We start from the raw sequence: 20,773 nt of genomic DNA, 5'->3' as shown, positions 1-20,773 counted from the left end.
AGTTGTCATACAGTTGATGACAGACAGAAGCTCTGCATGGCCATGGGTAAAACCTTGCCTGCACAGGAAAGTTCTCTTTGTGCAATTTTTCTCATAACATTTATGCACCACCGTGTCCGTGAGGACGTGCCACTTGGAGATGACAGCAGATCCCACAGGGCCTTTGGGATCTTGGAGAATATGAACTGAGGTGCTGATCCATGTTCCTGACAGTGCTGCAGCAATTCCAGTAACACAGAGAGAGGTCTGTGTGGAGCTCACTGGAGCTGCAGCAGAACATCAGTGCTGGAAGAGACCTCCGTTGAGCCACCATTAGGTATGCGCATATGTATGGATATATGTTTGTATTTATAAAAATATCTGAACAGACTGGTGTTTGTTCCTCAATTACTGCTGTCAGGAAGGTGGCTACTGCTGAACAGTGCCATTTCATGAGCTGTGAAGGAGTGTTTAGAAAGGCACAGGGAATTTATACTAGACTTACAGCCCAGAACTTCTGCAGCCCGGAACATGACTGCAAAAGGGGTCTTGCTTTTCACCCCTCACACTCTTAATCTGAATGGTAGAAAAAATAATTGCTTTCTCATGCTATAAGGCATAACAAAAGCTTTACAAGCCCGTGTGGCAACCATCTTTTCTATAGTCTGGGGTATGTGTGTATGTTGTAGAATAATTTCCTAGCTCTCTGTGAAAGACCCCAGCAGTCAAGTACTTCTGTGAGGGAGGGAGGGAGGGAGGGGGACTTTGTAGGTTTGAATTGGAGGATATAAGGAGCAAAATAAATAGAGTAACACAAGGAGTATTTTTTAAGTCTAGATTAAAATAGCCACACGTCTTCAAATTTTCTGATGAACTTTAAGAAATGTACCTGCACTGTAGTATTGACAATTCAATTTATAAAATCCAAAGGTAGAGAAAGAGCTAAGGGTATTGATTAAACTGTGAACAAGTATACCATTTCTATTTTTATGGCTGTAGCTACAATAAACATACGGCAGATTAAAGTTTTAACCTGTTTGTTACCAGCACCCAGAGAAGGCTCCAGATCAGGAGCTGAGAAAAACTAATAATTTAGGAATACAGAAGCATGTGCAGCCAATCATTAGGGTTTTTGAGATTTCAAAGCAGAAATCCTTCCAATCTCAGTAAGCAAAAGAGAGAATACAAAGGAATACCAGTTCCCTAGTGTCTACATTGTGTTAAGAGGCTTATGAATTTGTGGGCTCTTTGGGAGGCTGACTGGTGGAGAGGAGGTACTGTGGCAGAGAGGCACGCTCACTTCTGTCACGCTCAGAACTTGTTCTGGAGCTGACACTGCTTTCAACTCCAATTAGCTTACTCAAAATCATAGCCCTGACCTTTTTTCAAAGAACTGTTATGTATGAATACACACAAACTGTGCTAGAAAAAAATGATGATTCAGTGAAATACGGTCCTGTGAGCTTTTGGTACTAGAAAGACACTCCCAGGAGTGATGGAGGCCAGCTGGTGCTGAGCACTGTTGCCAGAAGAAGATCTGGGGAGTGAGAAAATCCCCCCTGACTGTTCATAAGGATGCTAGCTACTTAAAATACTGATGGCATTTTCTGTCAGATGTAGTGTTAAGATCCTTCCGGCTTCACATGCTAATTGAGAGAGTGATAAAGGGAGGGTAACCTCCACACCCCCCTCCTGTTTTAAACAACTCTCTTTTCTATATTTAGGGCCATCAGCAAGGTCTAGATATAGACTTTGTGCAATATTATGAAATATTAAAGTTGACTAAATGCTTAATTGCACTTGCAGGTTCCTTGTAGACCACCTGACAGGCACTAGTGGCCCTGGTGATATGAAAAAGGAAGGTTCCTTTGCCAAAGGATGTGATGTGTGTTTCCCATTTCAAACCAGGATCACTGCAAGAACACCTGAGTCATGTGCCATAGATATCCCGCACAACCTGTTAAACTTTGCCTATCCCTTTTGGCCTAACAACCTTGGAGACCCCTTACCCATTCCACTGAACCACAGCCCACAGCCCTTATCACTCCAAAGTTCCAGTTCCTGTTTTTTTCTAATTCCACGTATCCATCTTGGACCAGAGTTTCACATAAGTTCTTGGTGCACAGCAGACCACCCATCTCCTTTGACCCAAAAAGCTATCTAGAGCAGCACCTAACTCTGGGTCTCCTCAGTTCTTCCAACCTTCTGCTCCAAACCTCCTTCTGCCTAAACCCCTCAGCTTCCCTGCTCTTCCTTCCCAGACTGCCATTGCCATTCCTCACCATTCCATGGTCAGGAACCCCAAACGCTGGTCTCCTGGCAGTGATTGCTGCTCAGCTCTCCATCCTTGGACCCCTCACCTCTGCTTGAACCATCTGCCAACACCTACACCCACCACAATGAACTTCCATGGGACTTAGAGCCCACCTTCCTCCACTACAGCACCTCTTCCCTTTCCATGCCCCCAGAGGGAATGACCCAACTTCTGCATCTCACAGGGAGAGCCTAAATACAGGTTGCAGTTTCCAGAAATATATTTTAAAACGATGCAAAGAATAAAAAGTAAGATCTGTTTTAGGAAAACCAGATGTATTTAGACCCTCTATTTCCTTACTTTTACTCTACAATTAGATCTGGAACTTCATTTTTTATAGGATTTGGAAAATAAAACTGGAGAAAATGCACATGTATTTTTTCCTTCCCCTCCACTCCCTGCCTGTAACAACAAAGAAAGCATTTTTAGGTTTATTTTCCTCTCTTTAGTCCTGTGTTTGTGAAGATGGTGGGGGAGGTGAAAGGCAACTAAGACTCGAAGAATTAGAGGTTACTTGTTCTTCTTTGTAAATAATTGCCATGCCATTGACTGAGTGCCCCGAAGCCCAGCTGCCTGCTGACAGACTGCTATGTCAGCAAAAATCTCTCTCTTGTTTTGCAGGAGGCTTTAAAGTCATGATGGGTGGAACACAAGGCAGAGTACAAAAACTCACTACCAGTTCTTGATAGCACACAGTTCCTTTTCAAATTAAAACTTTTTTTCCTTTCCACTTATACCAGGGGTGCTACCTCGGTGATGCTTGTTTATCCATTCTGCCTTTCTCATGGAGGATGCAGAGTTCTCACTCAACCATTTTTTTCTTCCGATTGAGATCTATCATTGCAATCAGAATGCAGCTTATTTCACCACTTTATTAAACCTATTTTCACTTTTGGAAAAGACATTTTGTTCCCCTCTATTTATAGCACATTAAAACACTGTACAAGATACAGTTATGGATCAGCACCTTATTAATCCATTTTTTTGGTGATAAAATAGCTGTGTGAGGAGGTACAAGGACCTAGGTGCCTCATTTAGACCTTTTCCTTTTCAAAAACTCCTTGTTCTGGTACAGGAACTAATGTGCTTCCTTTTAAGCTGTACATGCTAATTTTCCTCCTAGCCTCACATTTCTGCCAGTGTTAAAGACTGGGACAAAAAATCCAGGGTACAACAGAGCTTACAGCACTAGAAGTACACCATGCATTTGAAAAGCTATGGAGTGAAACTGAACCAGTAGAAGATCTTGTTTTCCCTCCATGTAGAGCTTTACATGCTAGAATAAAGCAAGATGGAAACCTGATCTGGACTCTGAGTTCAGCAAAGGTCTGAACTGAAATATCAGCAAGTGGTGGCTGAAAACTGCCTAGTAAATCCAGCTAGGGGTAGCACACAACTTCAAGTAAGCCTGAAAGCCTTCACTAGCATAGCTCAGGTGGTGGAGGATCTACTGCACTCCTAGACAAGATGCTGTAGTGGCTGACAGCACACATCACTCTTTTCTGGTCAGAACTGGTCTTTCAACAGGAAGAGGAAGGGCTCTCTAATATCACTAGAACAACTTTCTGAATGTATGGTCTCCAAATAAAACTTTGCCCATTTTTCAATGGACAAGATGAGCTGTTTTTCCATCTAAATCAGCAATAGTGTGAGGCTCTTCCCTGTTCAATTATCCCCATTCCATGGAAGTTCAGAAGGTGTGCAAGTGGCAGTAAGATCAAGCTTGATATTTTGGTCTGATTCTTCAGTGCTAGTGTGAACAAATGACAACATAGCACTTCATGCTCAAGGTAAGCATGTTCCTCTGATGTAAAGAGGGAGAAAATTATGTCCTAAATATTAACCTTTCAGTCTGAGAGAAAAAAACACCCCTCATTGTCACTGCAAAAGTAAGCATTGAGGGTCTTTGTACATCTTGTACACCAAAGAGAGTCCTTTTGACTACATCCAAAGCAGGATGTCTTTTGTAATGAGCTACTTTAGCTGAAAATAAACAGCATTTCCAATTAGAAAAGACCCTGATGTGAATTTGGTGATGAGGCAAGTGATGGAGCTGATCAGAAAACCTTGCTTAGGGCAATGGAAGCTTTGTGTTATTTGGCTGAGAGAGGTTGTGCCTCTCCATCCACCTCTCCCCCTCCTCCATCCAACCAAACCACCATCCCATTCCCATCACAACCATATCCAATGCAGCTGTCTCTTCTGTGAGGCCAGCAACAGCAGCCAGCTCACAAGTGTGCCCTGCAAGGGAGGGAGGATGTATATAAAACATATTCTGTGGAGACATAGAATCAGCACTGGCAATGAACTCTGTGATTTTCAATGATTCTCTTAAAGCTGAGCATTAAGTTCCTGTGTTAGTGCATGAAAGCCTGGCTTTTATTCAAATGGGGAGAAATTTTTTCCAGCATTCATGCAGCCAACAAAATCTTGAAGGCATTAACTGCGAGCACCTCAAAGACTTAAAATCTAGACTGCAAATGCAAAGTAAGGGTTTTAAATTTTTTTTGCTCTTCCATATCTGTTTAAAGAAAAAAATCCATGGAGTTAAGGAGATAAAAGAGATGAGGAGTGTGGGGTTTTTGGATGTTTTCAGAGTGAGACAGTAAGCGTATTATGAAGCAGCTGCTTTGACTGGCAGTCTCTTGCCCACCTGGAGGAGAGGACCTGCTGTGAGCTTTCCATGCACTCCTCAAAGAAAGCCAGGTAGAAAGCAGCAGTAGCACGAGGGGTCTGGATGAAACTCTCTCCCCTTTGATTCCTGTGGTTTGTGCAGAACTCATGCAAAGCTGAAAAGCACTGGGGAAAACTGTGTGGTTTTCTGCCAGAGCACAGCTCCAGCTGGGGAATTCAGGGGTCTTTTGCTGTTCCTGGTCTTTGGTCAGAGGAGTAATAGTGCTGCAGTCCACCTGTCATCTCATGGTCACAGTCTCTGGTTTCCCTGACACCAGGACACCAGGGGTGTGTGTGGGACTGCTCAGGAGAATGGAGAAAAAGGCTCTGTGGTTCTCCCCTCCCTGCTCCTCCCATCAGCAGTGCTCACTCCAGCATTACCAAAGGATAAATAGACCTTCAGCTCAGCAGCTCCTGCCCCCACCCACCAGGCCTTCACTCTGTCCTCTGCAAAAGAGTCACAGTGCCTCTTAGGAGCAGCGATGGATCAGTGGGGATCACTGAATACTCCATGCTTTTGATCCACCAAACTCTGTCATGCTTAGATAAGCACCGGGAGAAACACTGTCAGTTTTCCACTGAATTTCAGAATTTACTACATTTTTACTAGCATCTTGTTTGCTTGAATATGTTTATTTTTATCCCTCAGGCAAATATTTCTGCCTCCTGTGAACCTTTCATGTAAATCAACAGAGGCATTTGGCAAGCTATATCAAAACTGCAGCTTTACATATCGCTGAAGCGGAAAATAAATGGCAATAATTACTGATGTCTCCAAGTACAGATTTGTTTCCAAATGAAATGTGTAACTTGGAGAGGGTGGGCAGTATGTATCTAATGATTTCCTGTTAGCTTACATAGCATTGGCTCAGACATTTTTATTTCATTCCAGGATTAGTTTTTTGTCTCTTTTGGGGGAGATCAGGGAGAGATAGTGGCTGTTTGTTTGCTCATTTAAACCACATTGAACAGAATCAGATCTTCAGTTAGCTGATAAACCACTTCCCAACAGGAAGTTTATGTTTGATGAGTTGCTGTGGAGCTAATTTGCATCACTCTGACACTGAACAAAAAAACCTGCCGAACTAACCAACCAAAAAATCCCCCAAAACTCAACTAAAAAAAAGAGAGATGGCATTAACTGCTCTGCTTCACAAAATGTCCCACCATGTCAACACTCCAGCTTGTGAAGCTCTGCTGTGCTTTAATGATTGGAGAAATGCAAGGGAAAAGTCAGCTCATGACTGAAAGTACAAAAAGGTAGATAAAAAGAAAATGACAAATAATTTTCAAGTTGATGGTTTGCTGCATTTTATCATGTTCAAACAGCATTTTGAATCTTTTAAAGGATGCAAGATCTGCTTCACATGCAACAACAGCTGAATGGCAAAGAAATCAGAAGGGATGAAAGTCTTCACCTATGTCACATCTTCCAAATCTGTCCCTACTGAGGTGGCAGGTTTCTCAAAAGGATGTAATCTACACAGAAATCAACAGATGTTTCATTGTTAGTGAAATGTTCCTGCCAAGAGTTATTTCACATCTTCTTTTAGAGCGCCAACCAGCCCAGATCAAAGAGGCCTGCCTTGAAAACACAGCATCAAGGGTCTGGGGAAAGGTGGCATGGGCTTGGCTCTCTGGGCTTGGACACCACCTCCCAGATGTACAAATATCCAAAACAAAGGAGAACAATGATTCTTGCCTGTGGTTACCGCAATCAGCTTTGTTTTGCTGGTGACATAATTAAGCATTCACTGCACTGAAATCCTTGATTGCTTGCCCCTGTCTATGCCAGAGGCATGGATATTTACTGACCAGTCCAGGGCAATTTGAGCAGACCCAGACCTGAGGTACTGCTCTGAGGGGAAAGTGCAGCCTGACAGCAAATTGCTCAGAAGTGCCTTTAATTCATGTATTTATTTTCAACAATGTGAGTGTCCAATAAAACGCTGCTGCTGACAGCTAATTTCTGAAAATCATGTTCTGATGTTATTACAGAATTTGTACTATGTAAAACTTCCAATTAAAAAAAAATCATCAAAGATTACTAATTTGCAAAGTCTCCTTTAAGCATGCAAGCTTATTTCCTGACTTTTTCTTTTGTTCTCTCTAAACCTGGTATCTTACAGATGTACTTTCTGCACAGGCTTCAAAGAAAAGGAATGCATTACTACAAAGGGTTGGTTTTTTTCTTTTTTTCCCCTCTGTATACACAAAGCTTAGAATCTGTATACACAAAGAATCTGTATACACAAATTCTTAGAGGTAGATACCAAATAAATTTACTCAAGCTAATAAAAATGTTCACTTATTTTGTTAGTTTAACAAATATTCTTCAGCTAATTCGCCTAGAATATCTTTGCAAAAGAAATGAGCTCAAAGGAGTGCAAGCAGTCAAAATAAAATAGTTTAAACATTTGAATTAATTTTACCACAGACAGCAGGAATTTACTGGTAAAGTTATTTATACATTCTCAGGCAATACTGTTCAGGTGTAACATCTCTGGAATAAAGACAAATCTGAGTTCTTTTCATTGTCTTTTAAAACAGTTCAAATGGAATGTATTTGCCTTCCTCACTCAACAAACTGGGTAAAAAGTCTAGCTCTTTAAATGCTGTTGTTCCAGTTTCAGAGTAGAGAGGTTATAAAACAGGGGTGCTTCATTAAAATACCATGGCTGGCACCTCTCAGAGGCACAGGAAAGGAATATTCACTGAGTAAGTAACACATTATAAATTATAATTGAGATTCAATTCTCCCAGGGAGAAGAGAAGGTAACTTGTCATTTGAAGTGTTGTGAGTTTCTGAGAGTGGACCAGGAGTTTAGAGGGTATAATGATATCATTAAGAAATGCCCTTGCAAAGCAAGCAAAATTATACTGTGCTGTTTCTTGAAAACCACAGGAACTCTTTATTGTTCTGTCAGCAGCAGTTCAAAGAGCTATGTGACCCCATTAACATTCATTCAGGCATGTATAACAAATTGGAGGGGGGAAATTTCTTGAATAGTTAATTATATTTTGTGTGTTTGAATACCTAACACTGTTAGCCATAAGATCTCAGGACCATAGAATACACACCTTGCACACCTGGTTTACCTCACAGCTTTATTTTTCTTTTAATATTTAGAGGAGAAAGCACTATCAAAGGTAGAGAAATAGCTGTGAGGTTGGAAAGTGGAAAAAGTAGATAATGGCTAGCTGATTTGATGGCTGTGGTTGAACTCCTCTAGTATTCACAGTCCTTCTTCCATGAGCAGCAAATATTAGAGGATGATGAGAAAATCCTTTGAACACACATATCCATGTCAGATAGGAATATGTGGGGTGATCCACTCTAAACATAAGCTAGAATCTTGCAGGGAAACCGAGCTATCTCACTTTTGATAAGACACAGCTCTTGTGGCCAAAGTATGTATGCATTTATTTATTTATTCATTTATTTATTTATGTGTGAATAGTTGTCCCAGAAGCTCTTCCACACCCAGTGGCAAATGACTACAGTCTCCACACTGTAGTGATCATGGATTCAGTTTAAGCAAAGACAGTGGCCAGCAGCAGAAACTGAAGTTTGCCTGGTTTGTTTCGAATGCGAAAATTAATCTTTGTTTTATTTTAAGAGAGAGTGGTTGGTAGATATTGTCTCCAATGCTAACAGGAAGCCCAGTTACGGTGATTAATTAAGTCAGAAGCTTTATCTGTACCAATTAATTAATTTCAGTTCCACTGCAGATTCAGGAATCCTTATCTCTTTAGGACTGTCTCCTTGCAGCTTCCCTTGCACTTGGAAATGAGATTGATAAATTATGTGATAAAGGCAAGGACCATCACAAGGAGTTTAATGCTGTCTGTGTTATACTGAGGAGATGTTGTTTCCTCAGAATTTAATTCAGGTTGTCTGTATTTCTAAGGGACACCAAACAAAGTTTGGATTGGCAGTGGGACGCATCAGGAAACTTCTGTGTGAAGTTGGACTAGGACCCTTTGTAGCAACTGCAGGTGTCCATTTACATAAACATTCCCACCAAGCCACAGGAAATCATTTCTTCCAGACACTGGGCATATATGCTACTGAGCACACTTACTAATTCAAAGATGATAAATTCTAAATTCTCTTGGAAAATAGAAGAATAAAATTTATCTTACCCTATAAGCCTAGGCAAGCTTGCATTCTATTTTCAGTTCATTGAAATTTCTGCTGTTTTCCTCTGTAATTCTTATACAGCCATCAAGTTCTTTGCTCATCACATATATATTCATACTTCTGCCTTTCTTCTGAAAAACTGTCAATCTAATGACCTTCCAAATGTATCTGCTATTTGAAGAATATTTGCATTGGAATTATACTTGTGTTAGCTATGTTGTTTCTTTGCTGCATTTTTATTGCATGTAGATTGGAGTTGGTCAGAAAGCCTCCTCTGAAATGGAAATTATTTTTATTACCCTTTGGCCTTGCTTTAAATTGATTCCACTGCAAACAGTTTTTAACAGTGGGAGTGTGCTCAGACTGAAAATCAGAATTTACATTCAAATGGTCCAATAGTCTAATATGTCTACCAGAAAGGGACGAAAAACACATCCTGAACTAATAATAGGAAGTTTTGAATTACAAGGAAGTAGAACTATTGGATGAATTCCCACTGAAATACTTTTTTTTCCTCAGAAAATGTCCATTTGCTGAAACCACAGCTTAGTGGGGCAAGGGACAGGGATGAGGGGAGAAGGAAATAGGTTGAATATTTCTCTTGCTGTTTTCAACATTCCTTGGAAGACTGTGGTGTTTGAGGTTGACATTTTTACATCAAGAAGCTCCTGCTATTCAGGAATGCTTGTTTAATTTTAAGATTCCACACAGTTAAGAAGAGACATAAAAATATTTGAGGACAAAATGGAGTTCTTCAAGATCACCAGGCAAATGTCCTTGTTGATGTACAGAATTTCCAAAAAGTGCTCAGACATTGAGGGAAATTTTGTGCAAGCTTAAAAATCTCTCTTGAAGTGGAAAATCACTTTCTGCCATGATTTAATAGGGATGGAATTACAGCCTCCATCAAGACAATGGTAAAAGTTCTATTTGCATCAGCTGGGACTTCACCTCAAACTTACTGAAAGCACTCTAGTCTCTTTTGACCATGTTGATCATACACATATTTGCCATACAAATATGTATGACCATACAAATATACACGCCATAAAAGATTTGAGGAATTCTTAAGTTCCTTTGTTGAGGAGGAGATAATAATACATGAGGATTTAAAGAAAATTGTTATGTGTGCAGAAAAGTCCTAGTTTTCTGCACATAAGTCAAACAACAAGTAGGCAAATGTTTCTAAAAATCATTGCCTTTCCGCAGAATTTTAAAATATTTCTGACAGCAGCTTTTTTTGTTAAAAACTTGCACCAGAAATTACCTTGCTTAGAGGAGCAGAATGAACACAGAGTCCTGCCAAGAGCCCTCCCCTGCACCTGTGTGAGCTGAGCTGCTGGGTGCTCCACAGCAGAGGTCAGGGACCCACAGGCAGTTCCACTGATGCAGCACGTCCTTGAAGGCATGTGCTAAAGACAGGGCTGTGAGCCAGGGGTGTCAAGGGACAGCTGATCTTATCCTGCCACAGCTGCCTTCCCTGGAGATAGGAATTGCAGTTCTGCAGTCATTAGTGAAGGCTCCAGCATGAGTCTTCTCCTAGAGAGAGCCAAGTCCTTGTCTACCTGTGCTCAGGGGATAATCCATGCCACTGTGTACAGTCATATCAGAGTGATGACTCCTCCTGCTCTCCCTCCATCTCCCTGTACACATGTACCTCCATTGCCACCCCACGACTCAGATAAAATAGCACCTATTTCACCTCTGTTGTTAAACAGCTCTCACTGAACTGTCACTATTCCTTTCTATTTCTAATCTAGTCCTGTATATGCAATCTCCTTTCTATTTTTGCATAATCACTGTGTATATTTGTCACAGCAAGAAATTACCTGTAAGTAAATACTCTCTTCAGGAAGCATTCACTTGTTTCCCATGCTAAAAAGGAGAAAGCTTTTGGAGTTGTAAAAAAAAGTTGAACATATTACAGATGCATCATTCCTGAAATTTTATGAAATTATGAAGGACAGGGATAATGTAATTTAATGCAAGAACATTAGGCCAGGTTCATATTTTATGAGAGAAAGAAAAATTCAACATAAAACATGATCTATTTATGCCTATGTTGGTGGGAAGGTTTGAGCATGACTGGTGTTAGCTCTAGGCTGCTTTTTTACTGTCTACCACTAAGAAACAGCTACTTTCTGTTCAAGGCAGACTTACTGCAATGAACTTTCACATTTCCTTGCTGGGACTGAAAGACTATTTTCTTTCTTTCTAATGCTTATCAGCAACTTGGTGAGATCTTTATTAAAATGTAATAACTGACATTAAAAAAGACTTTCCATTTAACATATTCAGCTTGTCTTTTACTTGGAGCCAAAAGCCCCAAAGCATCCAACTGATAAACATGGCAGGGCTGATCAATTCTACTAAGCAGTTAATTCCAGTTTTCAAGTGAAAAATGTGAGTCTGCAGCCTGCTATCCTTTGCTTTTTCCTTGTTCCAGTCAGCTCCCTAGAGATGCTAGACACACAATGAACATAGGCCTTCTCTTGGAGAGAGCAAAGTCTGTTTATCTACCTTTTTTTAATATAAAATGAGTCAATCCCTCTTCTCATCTCCTTTAATTTCAAAGGCTCCCTCACTGGCAGCTCAGAGAGTACTCACTCTACATATCACAACAGCTGCTGGAGACAGATAGCATGAGCATTTCTGGAATGATTCAAACTGACCTTCTTTCAATGGAAACTAAATGCTCATCATTAGCTGTGGCTTCATGTTCCAACACAGGTCTCTTATGTGAAGCACATTCTAATACTGAAGGAAAAGGTAGCAAGGTAAACAGATTTGGGAACTTTTGAGGCAGCCTTTAATGAAAAAAATAAATGGTATGCTTTTTATGTGTACATATTGCAAATTATTTCATTCAAATACTTGTGTATATATGCAGTCTGATGTCTCACATGAGTAGAGGATAGAGGACTTGAAACCAAGAAAGTTTTTTTGCTACATATGTTTAGGAAACAGAATATCCAATTACATCTTAAAGCATCTAATAAATTCTGATCTTTAGGCACTTTCCAGTTGCTGAAGATCATTAGAATTTGAAGTTGTCTTATTTTAGGAACAGTTCAATTATTCTTACTGGGAGGAGGTCTCTATTTCCTTCACAGACCAGACTTGTAGGCCCCCTTCTGTAGTTTAGCCCATGTTTATATAGCTCATATTGTCTCTATGGAAATAAGCTTGAGTTCCTAGCAGATCTTCTGGAGTTACTAACAGGCACTCTTCTTTAGGAAGCTGCAACATGCCTTTGGACACATGAACACTTGTGATTACAACACAGGAACATCCTGCTTTTATATTCTGAGGAAATCACTTGTCCTCTGGTAGGATACTACTAAAGGTACAGTTAGGACCCAGCCTAGGATATCCCCTTTTCTTCAATTTCCATATCCTGGGGAAGATAACGACAAGGTTTTTGCAAAAATCCAAAATCTAAGTATTTCCCTAATTTTTTACTAGTCTTTAAATTCTGGACATAAATTTGCAAAAAATGTCTGCCTTTAGGTAGGTTTCTTTCTAACAGGGGAAGGGAAAGAGAGACAGATGCTCAGCTGCCACAGATCATCGTTTCTCTGCAGATGTGCACAGAACCACAGCCAGTTACACTGTTCCAGCAACTGGCCTCAGCTCTCTGCTCACTTTTGTGTACATGAAAAGCTGAGGAGAAGCCAAACAATAGAATGAACAACTTTTGAATCTGCAGTCAGTCTCCAAGAGATAAACTGTTGAATCTACACTTAGGGTCTTTTTATATGAGGTGCTAAGGTTTTTTTGGCTTGTCCCTGTGCAAGCCAGTGGATACATGAGCCTGTATATGGTTTTCTCTGCATAGCTTCTGTCACCGAGGATTTTATCTGTTCTGACTTCAGCAGGCAATGATAAAGCTCTGTCTTTCTATTAATATGACCTGTTATAAGTACCAGTGGAGACATAATAGCATCATAGGATATTTATAGCTCAGGCAGACTTAACCTTACACTACAAATTTCTACAGAAAGGCTGAGTGTTTATCAGCTTTTTACAATGAGAATTCTCATTCACTCTAAATTTTCAAGTATCAGCAATATTATGTTCAAAAACTCTGTGGAAAGAAGAGTCTTATCTTATACTCAGTATGCCAGGCATCTTATACCCTACATCCTTCACATGACTCATTAAGAGTTCTACTGGAAGTGCTTATTCAGACAAAGAGATCACATTTACCTCGGTTTCAGAGTACAAAGGTGTTGAAGCATGGAAAGAAGAGTTCCTTGCTCCAGTCTGGAGACTCCACCCCAGTCTGGGCTGGTGAAGGAGACATCAACTTTTCAGGGCAGAGGGCTTGGTGAATTCTCCAAACACTCAAGGACTGCCTCAATTCTGTTCAGATGCCCAGTTTGACCATAATAAGTATTAAATTATGCCCATTAAGCCAGGCCATGATGCTCTGAAATACTGTTCCATTGCCTCCACTTGAATTCAATCTTCAAAAAGCAAGAAATACTTACAATTAAGGCAGAAATCAAATGCTTCTTACCACTCATAATGAAATAGATTATTAAGCATTTTGATTCCCAGATTAAAATTATTGAAACAAATATACTTCCAGATAATTTTGGAAATCTGTTCCACTGTAATAATGCTATTCTGAAAATACAGTATACTTCCAGGAAAAAAAATGGTTCTGACTTGAAAACTTTTATCAGCTCTAAAGACTTAAATTTTTCAGTAAGATTTGGAAAAAAAGCCATACAAAAATATTATACCTTCGGCATAATATTGGACTGTGTTTTTTCCTTTAAGATCTACATTCTTCTTCACTTTTGAGCATATTTTTATATAATAGTTCTTCCTTCTGAAGCACAAAATGAAAAATATTTGGTTGTATAAGATTATGCCAAAAGACATGTAATTTGCTGCTATAATTGAACTGACATTAGGTTTCTTGATCCTACAAAATTACAGTAGGAGGAAATAAAAAATAATACTTTTAAAATCTATTGCTTATGTTAAATATCAAAAAGCTTCATATGGTTCTTAACAGGCTGAGTTTTTCATAAACTGGCATCTCATTCTAGATTTCGAAGTGGAATAATCTCCAAACAAACCTGTTAGCTTGATTTTCTGATTTCATCTAAACATTAATGCTATTCTGTAGCATTAGCAAATGTACCTTTGACAATTTTCTAAGAGAATCTTATACAATTTTCCCTTATTTGAATATTTTTTTCAAAGATTTTTATTTGTACCACTATCTGATCAAAGTGTTCTAAAGCCAAGCATCATTGATTTCCTTTCCTTTTCCCCTCCTCACAGAAATGCTAGCTTCAAATTTTGGCTGGATTATGATAAACTGAAGATAAATTAAAGAAATTTAATTGTTCTCCTAATGTCCTTTGTTGGTCAAATCTTCTGTCAAGTTATTGCCAATGAAACTCAGGAGACAAATTCCTACTTACAGATCTCAGCTGTTCCCTCCTGTTACTGCTGTTCAATGCAATGATTGTGAAATTTCAATCAAAGCCCTGTTGAACCCTAAGGACTACTCCTGCAATGATTCATCATTGTCACAAAGTAGGAATATGGTTTATTTCTTAAGAGTCACTGCAATCACATTTGAGGACACCTAGGTATGACACAAATGTCAGAGAAAGAAAGAATACAGCCAGGAAATAACCATTCATCCTATTTCTTGTTTCACTACCTTGAGACAGCCTTGGGGAAAGTTACCTGTTAGGTAAGGCAGTATTAGGTACTCTGGAGTGCAAACCTGATCTTCAGGTCAGTTTTGAATCCAGTTTGCTGATTTGTGTCATAAGCCACCCAGCTGGGTCTTGCTAGACCATAGCCTTCTGTCTTGTCTTTCATCAAAGAAATAGCAGGCAAGGTCAAACATTCTGCTGTTTTGAAGGTTTTGGAAGATTTCTGGATGCTATTGAGAAGTTATTGCATTTTAATTCAGAGTACTGGCTGGGGGAAATTCTAAATTGCTCTGTGCATGCACATACGTGAACTGCAGTACAGAGCTCTGGTGTTGGATAAGGCAGGAACAAAGAGTGTTTCTTTATGCTCATTGGTATACCATGAAATCAAAAGTCCTGTCTGGAGGCCAACCAACTGCATCCTCAGAGCAGAAACCACCCAGCCTTACAGTAAAAAATGGTTTCACTGGACATGAAGTCTGTGTTCACTGCAACACTTCAGCCTTGCTTTCCAGGATTATTGGGGTCTCTGAATGCAGTGGTCAGTAGCAAACATCCTGTGTACTGAGAAGTGGCCATTTCTTACATGCTTCACCTGCATCACTACCTTAACATGGGTTTCTGACCTTTGCTGTTGGACTCTGATGCTTCTTCTCTGTTATGCAAAGTGCCAGAAGATCAGTCTTTGATTAACTTAAGCCACAATTAAATTTTTTCTACCATCATAAGATAATTATAAAGTCAGCATGGCACACAAAGAACTGTGACTTCGCATATGAAGAAAACAGGAAAAAACATGCTGTGAAGGGGGAAAGCTGTTCATATTAAAAGAATGAAGATTAGAAGTGAAAACTCAGAAAGTTATTGGCAAAATAGATGTATTTTAGACATCTCTTTCCCCATCTTTCCATACACATGAAAATCTTGTCCTTTATGTGTTAAAATTCAAGAGGTCTGTAAGATCTAGGAAGGAGTACAGCATAAGCTCAAAGCATTCAGTGACAATTGTCTTGTGCTAAAACAGCAGAGCTTGTTAATCAGAGATGGCTTAGGCACTACAACGACATTTGTCCCCACACTGCTGTGACATTATCAGAATTGCTATACTATAAAAATACTTATTTAACATCTGAACTACTGTTGTTTGAAGTGGAGGCATAAGGGCATTTTTAGGTCATTAAATAACGTAAGTAACTGAGATACAATGAACTCTCTTGTGTGATGCAATATAGAGAAATCCATACAGAGCAAGGAGTAGTATTGAGCAAAATGCGCATTCAGCAATGTGGTGATGTAACTCCTACTTCATCTTTCTAAGTATTTACAGATTTTACAGTGTTTGAATCTGAGCAGCCTGAATAATATTCATTTCTGCAGCCAAGTGCATTAGATTTTACTAGTGTTTGTTTTACTACTCAAGATGAATTAATATATGCACCTGTGTAATACTTGTAATACTTGTCTGCACTTTAGTTGTAATGCATTGTAGCAGTAATTTGAGAAAAAATTAATTGAAGGCAAATGCAAAAACATGGAATTGCGAAAAGATTAATTAGCTGAAAGCAACTTGAATGTAAGAAAAAACTCAAATGCACAAATTATTAAATACCATTTTTTAAAGTAATTTGATATGTCAGAATATGATGGTCTGAAACAATGAATGACAGTTTTAAAAACTATAGGAAAATTGTTCCTCTATGGCATTAAAATTGGCATTACATAGGGAGAGGCTGAAAGTTCCTGGCACAAATAGCAACATATGGGTTCAGCTCCAGGAGAAATTGTAAGAGAGAATTATTTTCTTTCCATCCACTTAGACTTAGACAGGACTTAATATAACCCAAAATCTCTTCATAGAAAGGAGGACTGAGATAGCCACGTAATCTGCCTGTCTGAGGATTTGTACTTGTACAGCGCCTTAGCTATGAGAAAAAAACAAGAAACTAAAACAATCTGCTTTTATTTCTGGACATCATCATCTCATGGGATCATGACGTTTTTACTTTCAGTGACCTCCAATGCAGTGACTCTTTTTCTAAAGTATGTAGGTATCTTCTGCATTTCAACTACATTTCACACAAATTTTACACTAGGATGGCACTAGTTCTTCTACAATAATAATAGAACAAAGTCTCAATGAAGGGACTTCAACAGCAATGGTGAGAGCCAAAAACCCCCCCAAACTAAAAAGCCCCCAACATCATTGTATGCTAAATATGTGCTTTATAAGCATGAATGTCTTGCTTCTAAAACTGGTGAAAAGGAATGCAGCATTCACAACTCCTACTACTCCTACTACTCACAAAGCCAGTGGTTAGCTAAGTTTAGGACATGTTATCCCAATTTGTACTTTCAGAGAGAGTCATATTTTTACTAATCTTGGAGAAGACTACAGTAACTCAACTTCAAATAGGAAACAAAATGCACTTGCATACTCAAGCAAGGCAGCCTCCTTCAATTGCACAGCACAGGATGTCAGGCTAATGACAGAATTATAAGATCAACTTTAGTACTTCCAGGCTTCAGTACTTCTAGTATTGCTGCTGACAAATGCAAACAAACTGGAGGCACAAAACCTGGCGGTGCCATGGCCAGAAATTGGATGGGATGAAGGCTGGATTGGCTTCGTACTGAATAGATGGAAAAGCTAAATTTGGACATGCACAAGGATGCTTTGCTAGAATTTGATTTACTTATGAATGTCACTTGGCTTTATCTTCCTTCTGACTAGAAGTTTTTTTGAAGCACAGAATGTTCTGTATGAAGTGATAGTATCTGCAGGATACTGTATCTGCAGGAGAAGATAAGGTATTGAGCTAAGGACTAATTGCACAGCTTGACTTTCTAATTTGTTAGAATAGATGAAAATTCCTCACAAAGGGGAACACAGGCTTAAAACTGCTGGCAGATTTTTCTACCTAATTTGTGAATAATAAAACAAAGCAGACACAATCATGATCTAGTTGTAGATAATTTGCTAGTCAAAAAAATAGTTGAACAAATTGTTCCTTCTGGAAGGTAAGTTAAAATAAAAATGCACACACCAGAGAGAATTTTTCTTGAGGTTTTTATGACAACAGGATATCTGGTAAGTACTCAGCAAGAAAAAAACAATTACTTATCTCTCCTTTTATATATGTAGCAGCATGAAAGCATGGTCCTTAAGCAAGATGGTATAAGATTGAAGTCATCCCTGCTTTGAGCAGGGAGTCAGACAAAGTGATCTCCAGCTCTCCTTCCAACTTAAATAGCCCTTGGATTCTATCAAATGCCCTCAAATAGTAAGGTTATGTAAAATGTCCTTATCAGGTCTAACACCAGAGATGGGCTCGGACTTTAGTGGAAGGGGCTGAAGTCCTCTCTGACCACCATAGGTTATCCTCATCCTCAGGTTGCCCCATCCTCAGGTTGTCCTATCCTCAGGTTGTCCCATCAGTCCCCAGCTGCCTTGTCCTCACCTCCTACCCAACCCCGTGACAGCACACGGTTTTAGCTTGCTCCTATTTATCTGCAAGCACCAAGTGGAAGTGCAGCCCCTCAAGAATCTGAACCATAAAGCAACAGGATCCTGTGTGACAAATGAAGGCAGTCAGAATGAGGCCACAACAGGGAGCCTGTCCTCCCTCTTCCTCATTTCTGTCCTATTCAAACACATCCTCATGAGCACAGCAGCTCTCTTCCATCTGCTGAGGGAGCTGCTCTCATCTCCTGTTACCCCCCCTCTGCACACACATGTGCTTGCATGTGGACTGCACACTCCAGAAAGCAGACACTGCTGGATTCTAATCCCCTTGAATTCTCTCATGGATTAAACCTCAAATCTCTAACTCTCCTTCTTAATGCTGTGGTAAGTAACACACGTCCTGGCTACATTGATTTACAACTGAAATAAAAATGAAAGACAGACAAAATGAGATGTCTGAAAATCGATCTATGCAGCAAGTGGATGGAACATTAAAGCATTCTGGATTATTTTCTCTTCCCTTCACTTTGCCCAGGGCCTGATGAAGCAAAAATCACTGTCTGCAGCAATAAAAGTTGCAGGTACATGTGTTACCCTCCACCTACCTGTAACCCTTCAATGGCCAGTTTGAGGATAGATGGTGTGAGCTTGGAGGCTTGCTTGAAGGAGAAGTTACTCCAATCTATAATTAGAATGAAGCCATTTATCTGAAGCTCCTGATCTTCAATGAGCACTTCCAAGGAAAGCAGAATAGCCCGAAGGATATCTATGAAGGAGTTCCTAAAGCAAAAGCAGGGGGAAAAAAATCAATGGTTGCAGTTGTCTTCAAACCTCAAGATTCTCAGTTTTGTTATGGGTGGGGCATGAGTGAAGGATAGGGATTTATTCTGGTAGAATCCTGAAAAAGAGTTGTTTCAGAGGTGTCTTTAAAGAGTTCCTGCTCCAAAACTGCTTGCTGTGATAAATCCTGCTCACTGATGGATAAAATAAACAGTGCATGAGATCTCCTCAATTTTACTAGTAGTCCTTTCAATAGATTTTAGCTAAGCTACATTGGGAAACTATTTTTCTGTGATAAAATGAAATAAATTCAAGCTATCAATTTAAATCCTTGCTTGTTTGGATATACTTTACCAGTTTGTTCCCTTTCTTCTTACCAGTTTTTTGTTTCCCTTATTTTCAGAAAAGGAAATAAATCAGTACAATACTAATATAAAAGGTATCATACAACTAGGTTCTGTGCCTTCCTGCTTGAGTATAAGGAATGATCCAAGGCTTTACACAATACAGTTTGACAGTTACCTTATTTTTGCAAACCAAATGCAACATGAAAAATGGCTACGTATGCTCAAAATGAGAGCTCTTTATTAATTATCAGCTACAGTAGGCTGGCCACAAGGCTTCCCTCAGCTCTGGGAGAATAATTAAAAACCTTGGAGGGCCTGAAGCATTTAACAAGTAAAAGAGAAGAAAGTGCTGAAATGTTTTCTTTAATGTGAAAGTCTGCTCTGGGAAGCCTGGGCTGCTCACCCCTTCCATTTTCTCACTACTTCCATTTCCTCACTACTTCCATTTCACAAAAGCAAGACTTGGACACGTTAATGACTAGTCCATACTTATACCCCAGCAAGCTGAATTAGGTACTCTCCTCATCTGTCCTTTCATTAAGATTATTTACAAACAATACATTCCATTAGAGAGTAACAAGTAAGGAAAGCTTCACAAAGTGCAGCATAACCTTGTGTAAAATGAAATTGTGATATACTGCTAGTGCAATCTGTTTTACCTTAGCATTATTCTCAAGTTTTCATGAGACCTGAGGTCTTTTACAGGGAAGGTTCATACCATCTTCTCCCATGGAGATTTTAATTTATTTCTTTTCTGCTGTTTTCATCAATTTAAAACAAATCCCCTCAAACCTTCAAGAGCATTGTTTCAAATTCTGCCTGAGAGAAACAAATGTATGTGCAGTCAAAACAAATTTCTCTACCATTGGCCTCTACCCCTGAATGGCATCAACACAAGTTAAATTTCTATTAAAAGTAAATGGTGAATTGTTCTCTGATTCTTTCTCTTTTCTCTCAATAGCTTTTGAGTGGACATGTACATTCCTTCTATAAAGACCTGATCCCTTGTAAAAGCTGCTTCTGCACTCTGCCTTTCTGCAAAAGTTAGAAGTTTCTTTTAAGTATAATTATTGGGGCAATAAATTGAGCTTATTGAGCTTAAAGACACATAATTGTTCTTGCTGCATACCAAGTCACCCCTCCCTCATTTACAGTTACAAGACAACCTTGACCTTTTCAAACACTATGGGGAAGCTCTACTAAACAGCTAAAAGGAGGAGTATTTCCTTAGCAATATCAGGTGAAGGCATACTGATTGGATTGGCAATTGGCATGTATTTTAAGTCTAAATTTATTTTGAAAAACTGTGATATACTACATACTGCTTAACTGAAATGGTGATGACTTTCAAGCAGCAGCATCAGATGACCACATTTGGTGGAAAAA

At 39.3% G+C, this 20,773-nt stretch overlaps 1 protein-coding gene across 1 annotated transcript in view; it reads right to left on the bottom strand.

The window, feature by feature from the left end:
• Window positions 1-20,773, bottom strand: part of CLVS1 (clavesin 1) — a 99,032-nt gene that overhangs the window by 46,408 nt on the left and 31,851 nt on the right. The window contains exon 3 of the mRNA XM_066563442.1: window positions 18,866-19,040. Coding sequence (XP_066419539.1) covers window positions 18,866-19,040 — 175 coding nt within the window. The remainder of the gene's footprint in view (window positions 1-18,865; window positions 19,041-20,773) is intronic.

This window comes from Molothrus aeneus, chromosome 1 (genome assembly GCF_037042795.1).
Source record: "Molothrus aeneus isolate 106 chromosome 1, BPBGC_Maene_1.0, whole genome shotgun sequence".
In the NCBI taxonomy this organism is placed as follows: Eukaryota; Metazoa; Chordata; class Aves; order Passeriformes; family Icteridae; genus Molothrus; species Molothrus aeneus.
This window is presented reverse-complemented; position numbering and strand designations above follow the sequence as displayed.